General features: G+C 49.5%; 1 protein-coding gene across 5 annotated transcripts in view; it reads left to right on the top strand.

Moving 5' to 3' along the window:
* Positions 1–2,816, top strand: part of LOC141995037 (uncharacterized) — a 31,594-nt gene extending 28,778 nt beyond the window's left edge. For all 5 annotated transcript variants that reach the window (XM_074965773.1, XM_074965770.1, XM_074965769.1 and 2 more), the window contains 2 exons: positions 471–605; positions 1,671–2,816. In XM_074965773.1, coding sequence (XP_074821874.1) covers positions 471–605; positions 1,671–2,051 — 516 coding nt within the window. In that variant the 3' untranslated portion in view covers positions 2,052–2,816. The remainder of the gene's footprint in view (positions 1–470; positions 606–1,670) is intronic.
* The last annotated feature ends 9,776 nt before the right edge of the window (positions 2,817–12,592 follow it).

Raw genomic sequence — 12,592 nt, 5'->3', positions numbered from 1 at the left:
ACTGGCGACACCTGTGCCACATGTAGAAAAGGAGAGCAGGACAGAAATGAGTTTTTGGGTTGAGCACTGCCAGCCGGACCAGAGACCCATGCTCTCTGGACTTCTAAAGAACAGGTTTGGTCCCCACAATTGCTCCAGACCCTGGCCCAGGTGGTAGCTTCTGTTCATTCTGAAGTCTGTGCTGGAGAGGAAAGAGGAGGACTGAGGGGCAGCAGCAGAGCTGAGCAGGGAGGAGAGAGACAAGGATTGCAGGAGGTGCTGCAGGGTGGCAGCGAGATGCATTGGTAGAGCTTAGGGGAGGGGAGAACCCAAGAACGAAGCTGCAGGTCAGAACTGAGCCACACTTGGACACTAGTCTGCATGACTGAGGCTCTAACAGGTGCTCGTGAGCTCTAGGCTCACTTGCAGTGTAATAAGGTATCTTGAATCCTGTGCTTGGCTGATGCTTGTAATTCTCCGACATTGACCAGGCAACCATTCACAACGGGCACAGTCCATCTGACTCAACGACTGTCCTGCCCTTCTTGGTGGGAGTGCAGCCGGCCAGCCAGCCTCCCAGGGCGAACCCATCTGTCATGGCAGCCTCTATGAGCCACAGCGCACATGTAAGTACCCTAAGATGCGCCCAGTCCGTAGGCACTAGCCCATCCAGTGAATGAGCCATCAGGTTGCCATGGACACCAGGATGGATCACCACAACACATTCTGGCTGGCTTGTCATGCTTCCTTGGGACAAAGCTGTAAGCGGCATAGCCACCTGCTCTTAATGACTCTGAGTGGACGCTGATCTCTGCCAGGACTCAAATGGCAGGATACAGAGGTAACATGGGGAAAAACATACAAGGCTGAGGGGCAGATTGATTTAACATTTACTGTCCTGATGGCAGCATTTCTGGGGTAAGTAGCAGAGTAATGAATAACAGCGAGGCGGAGGCAAAGCTGGAACTGAGAGGAGCCTGGTGTTCTGTATCTGCTCCACTGCTAGGCCCACCCTGCTCGACTGTTGCTCAGATGGCCAGCCCAGTCTGTGCCCTGCCCAGGAGTCTTGCTTGCAGAAGTGAATGCTGCTGATTGGGGAAAGAGAAGCATGTGGCTACACTAATGAGGAGCCCTACTCCAAAGTGTCCCATTAGAAGCTGTTAGTGCACCCTATTGGGTATCTGGTCCCGGCTTCCTTTCCATGGAGCACTGCCTCAGCCCCACTGTGAATGTGGCTGAAGACCCACATCTTCACTAGAAGTTGTGGTTGCCCTCCTCCAGAAATGTCATGTACGTAGGTTCCAGGTTAGCAGATCAAGAGTCCCGCGGCCGCTTCTCTCCCTCCTCAATGAGGCATTTCCTAGCAGGCCTGAGCGTACAGTCCTTCACACTGCTTTCTGAAAAGGCATGGTCTCTTTCAGTTTTGCACACTGCAAGACTACTTCAGAGGGGCCAAGCTGAAGGTGAACTGGCACAGCTGGGTGGCGGGCAGGGCTGGAGTAGCAGTGGCATCGTACAATGGTAGATAGGATTGGAGGTCCGATCAGATCACAGAGGGATGCAGCTGTCTGATTCTAGCTCTCCTCCTCTCACATGCATACCTGCTAACTCTTGAAAGCAAATATAGAGGTATGTGGTGAGCTGGTTCTATAGGAATTGGCCCGCCACTGCATTTCTGATCTTTCTTCCAGGTCAAAGATGCCAGCACTCAAACAGCCCTGCTTAACCCTACCTGTCCTTCAGGCAATCAGAACCCTGTGTGGGGTGGGCAGATGCTAGCCCCCTCACCCAGCCCCCATGCCATTGCCGAGAAGCTGGATGCTGTACACACACAGGTACAGAAACTGACGCATGCAATACACGCGGTGCTAGAGAGGCAGTGCCGCATGGAGCGCCAGCAGGAGCAGCAGCAGCATTTCCAGCAAGAGGTGCTGATGACGCTTCAGCAGCTCAGCTCCACTGTGAGCCATGGGACAGTGCCAGGAAACGAGCCCTGTGTCCCCTTCAACAGCATGGCTGATCCCTTGCCCACTGTGCCAAACTTCAGCCAATTCAAGATGGAGCTTATCTGATGAAAGGCTGATGCCAACATACATGGGCCTGGGCATAAGAGTGGCATGGAGCTAGCTCTGGACAAAGCTGCTGACATGGGCCACCCTAGCAGAAGTATAAAGGGATCCCAAGCAGGCAGCTGCAGCTGAGTGAAGAGAAGCAGGCGTTAGCACTTCATAAACTGCAGCTTTAGGAGCCTGGCTAAGGACCTGCTACTGCAAGAACGGAAGACTGGGAGGAGGAAGGCCACCAATAACATCGAGACTCAATCTGCTTTGGCCTAGTTAATCCAGACCTGCTTCCCCCAGGAAGAGGCATGTACCAATGGGAAGCTGAAATAACACATGCTAAAGGAAAGCCTTAATTCTAGCCACGGTATACAGCAAATGAAATACTGGTTTAGCCCCCAAGGCTCAAAGGATATGGGACTCCAGTAGCTTAGAGAGGCTGGCTACATTAGAAGGAAACCATGGTGGCAGGCATCACTCTCTCCTTGTCAGAGCAAGCATTTAATGTTTACACGGGGAAGGGAGTGTGAGCATTAGAATGTCCAGGAGCTTCGGTTTTGGACATTTGTGCCCTTTCTTTCAGAGTGGTATGTGGAGAGTAAAATAATCTCAGTAAAGTCTATACACCCACTGCTCTAGAAACAGACTGGGCTCTATGTGGCATGCTGGTTGTTTTTCATACACCACCTCCCTATATGAGTACGACTCCATGGCAATGAGAGACCAGCTGCAATCACCCCTATCTACATACCCGAGCTAGCGGAAGTACGGGAACAGTGAAGCCAGGGCAGTTCATGCTGCAGGGTAGGCTAGCTGCAGGGATAATGAGCCAGGGTTCCAGGCAGGCTTGTACCCCTATACCAGCTGCACTCATGCCCCGGGATTGACGTAGGGTGGAGGATTCTCCTGCAGTGACCACAATTTATGGGATAAGGAGCAGAGGTAGGAACTGCTCATTTTATTGCGCTTCAGGCCAAGTGCTACTAAGTCCTCTCCCTGCCCCTTGATCCCAGGGATACCAAGGATAGCTGTGGCAGTTGACCACAACTTAAACAGCCCCATTCTTCCCTTCCTACATTTGGGCTGCTGTACAATTAAAAAACATCTGAACACAACACAAAGTACATAACGTGGGGTGGAGTGGGTCTGTGGCATGGGCTCATCAGGTACGTAATGCGGGGTGGAGTGGGTCTATTGGATGGGGCTTGGCGGGTACGTAATGCAGGGTGGAGCGAGCCTGTCACACGGGGCTGGGCGGGTCCATATCGCGGGGTGGAATGGGTCTGTTGGATGGGGCTCGGCAGGTACATAACGCGGGGTGGAGTGGGTCTGTCGCATGGGACTCGGCAAGGACGCAATACCGCCTGGAGCAGGACTGTCGCATGGGGCTCGGTGAGGATGCAATGCCGCCTGGAGCGGGACTGTCTCATGGGGCTGGGTGGGTACATAACATGGGGTGGAGCAGGACTGTGGCACAGGGCTGGGTGAGTATGTAACACTGGATGGAGCGGGCCTGTGGCACGGGGCTGGCCGGGTACATGACACGGGGTGGAGCAGGACTGTGGCACGGAGCCATCAGGTACGTAACGGGGGGTGGAGTGGGTCTGTTGGACAGGGCCTGTCGGGTATGTAACAGGTGGATCGGGTCTGTCAGATGGGGCTCGCTAGGTACATAACGTGGAGGGGAGCAGGAATGTGGCATGGGGCTTGGTGGGTACATAACGTGGGGTGGAGTGGGTCCGTTGGGCAGGGCTGGGCAGGTACAAAGCGCAGGGTGGAGCTGTTGAAACCAATCTAGAGGAACATCCCCATACCCACATCTATCATCGGGGTTTGTTGTTGGCCCCTGAAAAAAAATAACCAACTAGGATGTATGGGTGAAAACAACCATGGTATTTATTAAACCATCAACAGTTCTAAATGAGGTAAACCAAATGAATAGGAACACGGGTAAAGCAAGGACCCCCACAACAGGTGATATAAGGTAAGTAAAGGACTGGCAGTATGCGGACTGTGACTGAGAGTAAGTTCCCTCCCCTAGGACGGGACCCAGGTAAGAGGATGGAGGATCAAAGGACCACTACCCTATCTTGCAGCTCTGAGGACCTTCACGATGACAGGACAGCTCCAGACTCCGTCCAGGTAGGTCGTACCCACAGGTAAGGAGGGGACCTCTGGCTCAGGCAACGACAGCTCTGCCCCAGCAATGACTCGGCTTCTACTCTGCCTGCGACGTCATGGGTGTGTGTTTGTCCTCAATGAAAGAGGAGCAGCTGGTGATACACTCTGCATGCAAGTGAGAATTATCCTCCCGCAACCAGATGAAAGAGTGCGGTGCTCAGCGTACTCCTCTGAGGCAATCGAGAGACTGAGATGTCTGCTGTGCTCTCCAACAATTGCAGCAGCAGCACCTCCAGACTCTGCCACTCAGAAGGGCAGCCCCTTCCCTCTGCTGTGATCATAGGTCACAGGGTTTGCTTGGTTTCCCGCCTTTTGGTAGAAAGGGCAGGAAACTACACCTGAGAAGGGGGAAGAAGGGTGGCCAAGATGGATTCCCAGTTGTTTAACATCTTAAATGCACCATCTTGAATGCCCAAGCACTGAAGATTTTCCCCTACATTCCCCTCCTTACTGGCGAGCATCCTTATATTGGGAGTTCCGATGCTGGCACAGGATTACATGGGGCACATTGGCACACCTAGACTTGTACCTCAGTTTACCAAACTTACATTGCAAGCACATGCATTGCAAGAGACAAGGGATGTACAAGCAAATGCCCGGTATCCGCCACTTTGGTGGGGTCAGAGAACAAAGATCTCCACCAATTGCTGATTGTGGCAAACTTCTTAACCCTTTTTAGAATCACTTCTATTTGATTGGACGAGTGGTGGATCGTGATTAAGGTAGAGCTACCCCATTTCATCGCTTCATCCACATGTCTAGTCAGCTCCGGATGCTCCATTTGTTGGCTAATGAGCGAAGTATTGAGGCCCAAACTGACAGGCTCGACATGATCATACATGTAAACTTAAGTCCTGATGTTTCTGGATGTCATTTGCTCCGATTGAAAATAGATATCACATCCCTTAATTGTTAACACAAAGCATAAGCACAAATTTGGATACACCTTATTATTGACGACATAAAATGTGTTTACCACCCGAGACTTACAGGTATTGTGGAGATGTACCCCCATTGTCATTGATTACCACCACCTGAGAATGTTCTGACATCTTGGGCTGCAGCTCGTAATGACACCTGCCTTCATCTGTGCTTAGACAGATGTGCTTCCCTAGGTATACTTCCGATGAGCACAGGTACCCCGATTATCTTCCTATAAGCATAAGCTGACATCTACCGCATGATAGTCTGTCCCTTCTCAGATGGGGAAGATCTGTAGGCATCATAAGGGTGCCATTTGCTATGATACAAGAGGGAGCAGCGGATATGCCCACTGGACAGTGCCATTCATAACTGTTAAGACTCAAGCTGTGGCCACCTTTGTGTACGGGTTGTAGGTAAAGTCAAGGAGCTTCCACCAGGCATCATGTTTAACCTCGAATGGAGAGGCATACTTACGCATGATGTTCCTTAGTTCTATAGGTAGAGTTCTCTGAAAGCCTGCCCTAAGGATACTGCTGGACACTGTATGTATCCATCCTTGTACCTGTGTACAAGCAAGGGCCCAAGAGAGGTTACCCTGCAGACCTTCGACACTCTGCAGGATCCTGGCGGAGTCCTGTTTTTTGGGCGTGGTACCAGTCCTTGATGACAGTGGACAAGTCGTACCCAAGGTCACCAATCTTATTAAAAAGAAAAGGAGTACTTGTGGCACCTTAGCGACTAACAAATTTATTTCAGCATAAGCTTTCGTGAGCTACAGCTCACTTCATCGGAAGCTGTAGCTCACAAAAGCTTATGCTCAAATAAATTTGTTAGTCGCTAAGGTGCTACAAGTACTCCTTTTCTTTTTTATGAACACAGACTAACATGGCTGCTACTCTGAAACCAATCCTATTAAGGGCCTCAAAATGGCTGGTTTAATGTGGCCACTTCCGACCTAAATTGCTAACCCTAAGGGCTAGGACCCCCTTCCTATGGAGCTTATGAGCCCAAGTCCAGCTCCAACTCCTCCCATGATCTTAGCAGCAAGGTCTCGCCTCCCACGACCCCAGTACCTGGGCTCTGCACCTTGCACCTACACTTCCCAGGCAAGCATTTAAGTTCTATGCTACTGATTATGCTAAGACCTGTAGATTAATGCTGACTCTTTTAACAGAATACCGAGGACCTGAGATGATGAGACGTCTTAAGTTCTCATTGAGCACTATGGGTCCCATGTAACTGACCTGTGGGTGAGGTATAGTGGTCACCTTGGGTGTCTGAACAGCCCCACAAGGTCCCACTATGTGCCAAGTACCAGACTCACTAGAAGCAGTGGTAATTGAGATGTTTCCATAGCACTTGCTTATAAATTCATTTTGGGTCTGTGCAGAGCAGAACCCATTAACAGCGTTTGTGTTATTACAAAAATGTGGCAAATGGCAACTACAATTAACTATGATACTATTAAATGAACGGAGCAGAGTGTGTATCCTGAATCATAACTTATTAGCGCAAACTGAGCGCTCAAGGAGATACGAATAGTAAGGAGCCCCTCCTGGATGCTCGATGACAAGTTAGTAGAAAAACAGATGAAATTTGCTGGGCTGGTGGTAAAAGGCCGGCCAGAGTATCCGACTAATGGGTCAGTAACCTCCCATACACACGCCTTTGCGATCTGTCAGGGTTCCCCCCCCCCCACTCTGAACTCTGGGGTACAGATGTGGGGACGCGCATGAAAGGCCCCCTAAGCTTATATTCTACCAGCTTAGGTTAAAACTTCCCCAAGGCACAAATTCCTTTCCTTGTCCTTGGATGGTATTGCTGCCACCACCAAGTGATTTAAACAAAAATTCAGGGAAGGGTCACTTGGAATCCCTATCCCCCCAAAATATCTTCCCAAGGACCTTCATTCCCTTTCCTGTGGAGGCTTGAGAATAATATCTCAACCAGTTGCCTTAGCAATATGAGCACAGACCAGACCCTTTGTCTTCAGGACACTGAAATCAATCAGGTTCTTAAAAAAAGAACTTTATTTATAAAGAAAAAAGTAAAAGAATCACACCTGTAAAATCAGGATGGAAGGTAACTCTACAAGGTAATAAGATTTAAAACACAGAGGATTCCCCTCTGAGCTCAGCTTCACAGTTACAAAAACAGGAATAAAACTACCTCTGTAGCATAGGAAAATTCAAAAGCCAAAACAAAAGATAGCCTAACGCATTTCCTTGCCCTACTTAACAATTTCTGTGGTTTTAGATGGATTATTCCAGGTACATTTTCAGGAGATATTGTACCTGCTTGGGTTTTCCCTCTGTCCGGAGAGGGAACAACAAAAGAGAACAGCAAACAAATCCTTCCCCCCCCAGATTTGAAAGTATCTTCTTTTCTCATTGGTCCTTCTGGTTGGGTGCCAACTAGGTTATTTGAACTGCTTAACCCCTTACAGTTAAGGCAATCCAGTACAGTTGCCAAGGATACATAAAGGTTGCTACCCTTCCCCCTATTCATGTCATGCCCTCCAAATCACAGACAGTGCTGGACAGCCTGTTCCACACTGGCTGTGATTTCTTCCTGGAGCTCTAGGAGAAAACAGAGTTAATAAGACACACACACCTCTAGACACACTACTGATTATATAAGAACAGTATTTAAATAACAGTATTTCCCACATTTTAAGGACAATTTTAACCAGTTGATTCTGGGAAACTTTCATGGGAGAGTGCATCAGCCATGTTGTTAGAAGCTCCTGAAATGTGTTGTATTTCAAAATCAAAATCTCGGAGAGCTAAACTCCACCGAAGAAGTTTTGTTATTTTCCTTGACGGTATGAAGCCACTTCAGTGCAGCATGGTCGGTCTGCAGGTGGAAATGCCATCCTGAAAGATATGGGCATAGCTTCTCCAGAGCATACACAATGGCGTAATATTCCTTCTCTGTGTTTGACCAGCGGCTTTCCCTCTCAGACAGTTTTTTGCTGAGAAACATGACAGGATGGAATTCTTGATCCGGTACTTCCTGCATTAAAACTGCTCCCACACCATGCTTGGACACATATGTGGTTACTAGGAAAGGTTTGTCAAAGTCTGGGGCCCTTAGCACAGGGTCAAACATGAGTGTCATTTTAAGCTGGTTAAAAGGCCTTTTGAGACACTTCAGTCCACCGAATTGCATTTGGCTGTTTCTTTCTGCTTAGGTCTGTCAGTGGGGCAGCGATTTGGCTGTAGTGTGGTACAAATCACCTGTAATATCCGGCTAAGCCTAAGAAGCATTGGACCTGTTTCTTTGACTTTGGGATGGGCCACTTTTGGATAGTATTCACTTTGACCTGTAGAGAGTTGCTAGTTCTTTGACCCACCTGGTGTCCAAGGTGTCACTCTGTTTAGGCCTATTTGACACTTTTTAGCCTTAACAGTTAGTCCTGCCTCCCTTATGTGCTCGAAGACTTTTCGTAGATCCTCCAGGTGTTCTGCCCATGAATCAGAAAATATGGCCACATCATCAAGGTAGGCGACTGCAGATTCTCCCAATCCCACTAGGAGACTATCTACAAGTTTCTGGAAGCTGGCGGGTGCATTTTGCAGCCCGAAAGGGAGCACATTAAATTCATACAGCCCCTTATGGGTGATGAAGGCTGACCTTTCCTTATCAGATTCTTCTAGTGGTACTTGCCAGTACACTTTGGTTAAGTCTAAGGTAGAGATGAACTGGGTACCTCCCAGTTTTGCTAATAGTTCATCTGTGAGTAGCACTGGATAATTGTCTGGGTGAGTTACAGCATTTAGCTTACGGTAGTCCATGCAAAAGCCTATTTCCCCATCTGGTTTGGGAACTAGAACCACTGGGGATGCCCATGCACTTTCAGAGGGGTGGATTACACCCATCTGTAGCATGTCCTAGATCTCCCGTTCTATAGCAGTTTTGGCTTGAGGGGCCACCCGGTAAGGTTGGGCTCTAATTGGGTGAGCATTACCTGTGTCAATGGAGTGGTATGCCTGTTCAGTCAGTCCTGGGGTGGCTGAGAACATCAGTGCGAAGCTAGTGCACAGCTCCTTGATCTGCTGTTGCTGAGGGTCATGGAGAGGTTCACCTCTTCCACGCCACAGTCACTTTTCCCTTCGTAGTAGACACCTTCAGGCCACTCAGCGTCATCTCCTCCCTGGTCTGTAAACTGACAAACCTTTAATTCTCTGGAATAAAAGGACTTTAGAGAATTTAACATGGTACGCTTTAGGTTTGAGGTGGGGGACGCTATGAGGTAATTAACAGCTCCCAGGTGCTCTTGGACCGTAAATGGCCCTTCCCATGACGCTTCCATCTTATGGGCCTGGAGCGCTTTCAGGACCATGACCTGGTCTCCTCCTTCGAAGGAATGCTCTCTGGCATGTTTATCATACCAGGCCTTTTGCTCTTCCTGAGCATCTTTTAGGTTTTTTCTAGGAAGGGGTAAAGAGTCTCGGAGGGTGTTTTGTGGGTTGTTTACAAACTCCTGAATGTTAGTTCCTGGAGAAGGCATAAACCCCTACCATTGCTGCCTCACCAACTGTAATGGCCCCTTAACCTCACGGTGATACACAAGTTCAAATGGTGAAAAGCCCAAACTGGGATGTAGTACAGCCTTCTAGGCAAAGAGCAACTGCTGCAACACTAGGTCCTAATCGCTGGAGTGCTCATTTACGAATTTACGTATTGTGGCCCCCAAAGTTCCATTAAACTTCTCCACCAGGCTATTTGTTTGATGGTGGTAAGGGGTGGCAACCAAGTGGTTCACCCCAGGGGCTTCCCAAAGACTTCATGATTCCTGCCAGGAAGTTAGTTCCCAAATCTGTAAGGATGTTGGAGGGCCAACCTACCCTGGCAAAAATGTCTTAATGCCTGGCACACGCTTTTAGCTCTGGTGTTGTTTAGAGATACTACTTCCGGCCATTGGGTGGCAAAATCCATGAAAGTCCATATGTACTGCTTTCCTCTGGGTGTCTTCTTAAGGAAAGGACCCAGAATATCCACACCTACTCGTTAAAATGGAACCTCAATGATGGGGAGTGGCTGGAGAGGGGCTTTGACCTGGTCTTGGGGTTTTCCCACTCTTTGGCACACCTCACAAGACCGGACGTAGGTAGAAACGTCCTTGCCCATTCCCTCCCAGTAGAATGATGTCCCCAAACGGTCTTTGGTCCTGTTCACCCCAGCATGGCCACTAGGATGATCGTGGGCTAAGCTCAAGAGCTTTACCTGGTACTTAGTTGGAACTACCAACTGCCTCTGTGGATGCCAGTCCCCCTGGTGCCCACCAGAAAGAGTTTCCTTGTATAAAAGCCCCCCTCCTACAACAAACCGGGATCGATTAGAAGACCTGAGAGGTGGTGGGTTGCTCCGTGCTGCAGTCCAAGCTCCCTGGAGGCTCTCATCTGCTTCCTGCTCGGCCTGGAACTGTTCCCTTGACGCTGGAGACATCAGTTCCTCATGGGATTGTGGACCTGGGCTTGGTCCCTCGGGAAGCGATGCAGGGGATGGGGCTGGTTCCAGTGACTGTGAACTGCTCTCCGCAGGTGCACTAGGTTGGGGTTCAGGCTCTGGCTGAGCCTCTTGCGCAGGTTTAGCTGCTGCTGCCAGGGCAGGCTCGGTGGTGCCCCCTGGTGTTGGAGTGGCAGATGAGGTTGCAAGTGCTGGACTCAGTGCTGGCAATGGTTCTGGTGTTGGTTGCTCTGCCAGTTCCGGTTCTGGGACTGGTTCTGGTTGGGTCTCTGGGACTGGATCTACTATTGCTGTCGCAGACATTGGCATGGGGTCTGGTTCCACCACCTCAGTCTGGGTCTCTGGTAACACAGACTGGGCCTGGGTAGAAGACTCAGGAACAGAGCTAGGTGTGGAGGCTCGCTTAGCCTGGCTGTGGGTGACCATTCCCACCCTCTTGGCTAGCTTCACATGGTTGGCCAAGTCTTCCCCCAGCAGTGTGGGAATGGGATAATCATCATAGACTGCAAAAGTCCACATTCCTGGACTTGCCAGCCCTTGTACTGGACAGTTAACTTGCCTGTAGGCAAGTTAAAAGAGTTTGACTTGAAGGGTTGAATCGTCACTGGGGCCTCTGGGTTGAAGAATTTGGGGGTCCATTAAGGATTGGTGGATAGCTGACACCTGTGCTCCAGTGTTCCTCCAACCAATAACCATCCTGCCCACACTCACAGTTTCCCATTGCTCTGAGGGTATCTGGGAGGCATTTGGGCCTGAGGACCTTTGGTGTGACCCCGGTGCAATGAACTGCAATCTGTTGGGGTTTTTGGGGCAGTTGGCCTTCACATGCCCCAGCTTGTTACATTTAAAACATCATCCAGCTGACTGGTCCCTGGGGCGAGGTGGGTTGCTGGAGAATGGTGTGGTGGGACGATAAGGTGTCTGGGGTTTTCCTTGGGGTGTAGAGGAGGGCCTTGGGTTGCCCCCGGTGGTAGGGTGTTGTCTTGGGTTGCCACCCTTCCCCCTATTCATGACAGGATCTGATTTACTTGTCCCAATGGCGCTGCATCCTGAACAGATGCAAGATAAGGCCCCGAGGCTTGCCCCATGATAGAATTGTAGAAATCCTCTGTCTCCAAGACCCACAGCATAATGCTTTTGGGGCTGTCCACATGACCAAAAACAGTTAGTGGCTTCACCTCCTTAGCCTGATGCTGGCCATGAAAAATCCTAATAAATTTTTGACTTTCTGATTCAGGTGGTAAGGATGCCATCCCCATGTCACAATAAAAGTGATCCCCTGCTTTAAAGAAAAACACCCCCTGTACATTATTTACAATGGTTCCAACAAGTATAAATGCATGCCGATAGACAAGATGGTGATGGTGGGATTCCTACAGCATAAACACAGAGACATAATTAGGATGTTGTATCAGATTTGGCAGTACCTTTCCAGGATTTCATCTGGCTAGAATGAAACCATTTAGTTTTCGTTCCTCGTTTCTCTGGAATTTTCAGCTGGTACACACAAGGGCTAGCCTTATTGATAAGGGCTAGGCCCACCCACCATGGACTAAGAGCATGGCCTTGGTGTGAGTAGTATTTATACATAACTCGGTCCTCGATCTCCTACTCTATTAGCTTTATGTGCTCTAGCCACTTATCCATCCCATGTGCATTGGATTTTAGTCGCATGGCTACCTGGTGTTGTATAGCGCTTATGTCTGCCAAAATCTTTTTCATACACTTGTCTTGAATTAATCTGGGTTGGTACTCATCCGGGGGTTGGTCTCCTACCCACCAGAGTTCCCGAATCTTCATTGCTCTGCCGGTCATGGCTTCATGTGGTGTGAAACCATGACTTGTTAAGGGGAGTTTAATGTCCCAGTCTTTGCCTTGATGGTCAATGGTCTTCCTCAGAGCGGTCTTAAGGGTTCAATTCATGCGTTCAATGATCCCCGAGCTCTGAGGATGATTGGCTACGTGGAACCTCTGCC

The sequence above is a fragment of the Natator depressus genome, chromosome 10 (assembly GCF_965152275.1).
Source record: "Natator depressus isolate rNatDep1 chromosome 10, rNatDep2.hap1, whole genome shotgun sequence".
NCBI classification, from domain to species: domain Eukaryota; kingdom Metazoa; phylum Chordata; order Testudines; family Cheloniidae; genus Natator; species Natator depressus.
Note: the sequence above shows the minus strand (reverse complement) of the source record. Positions and strands in the feature narration are given on the sequence as shown.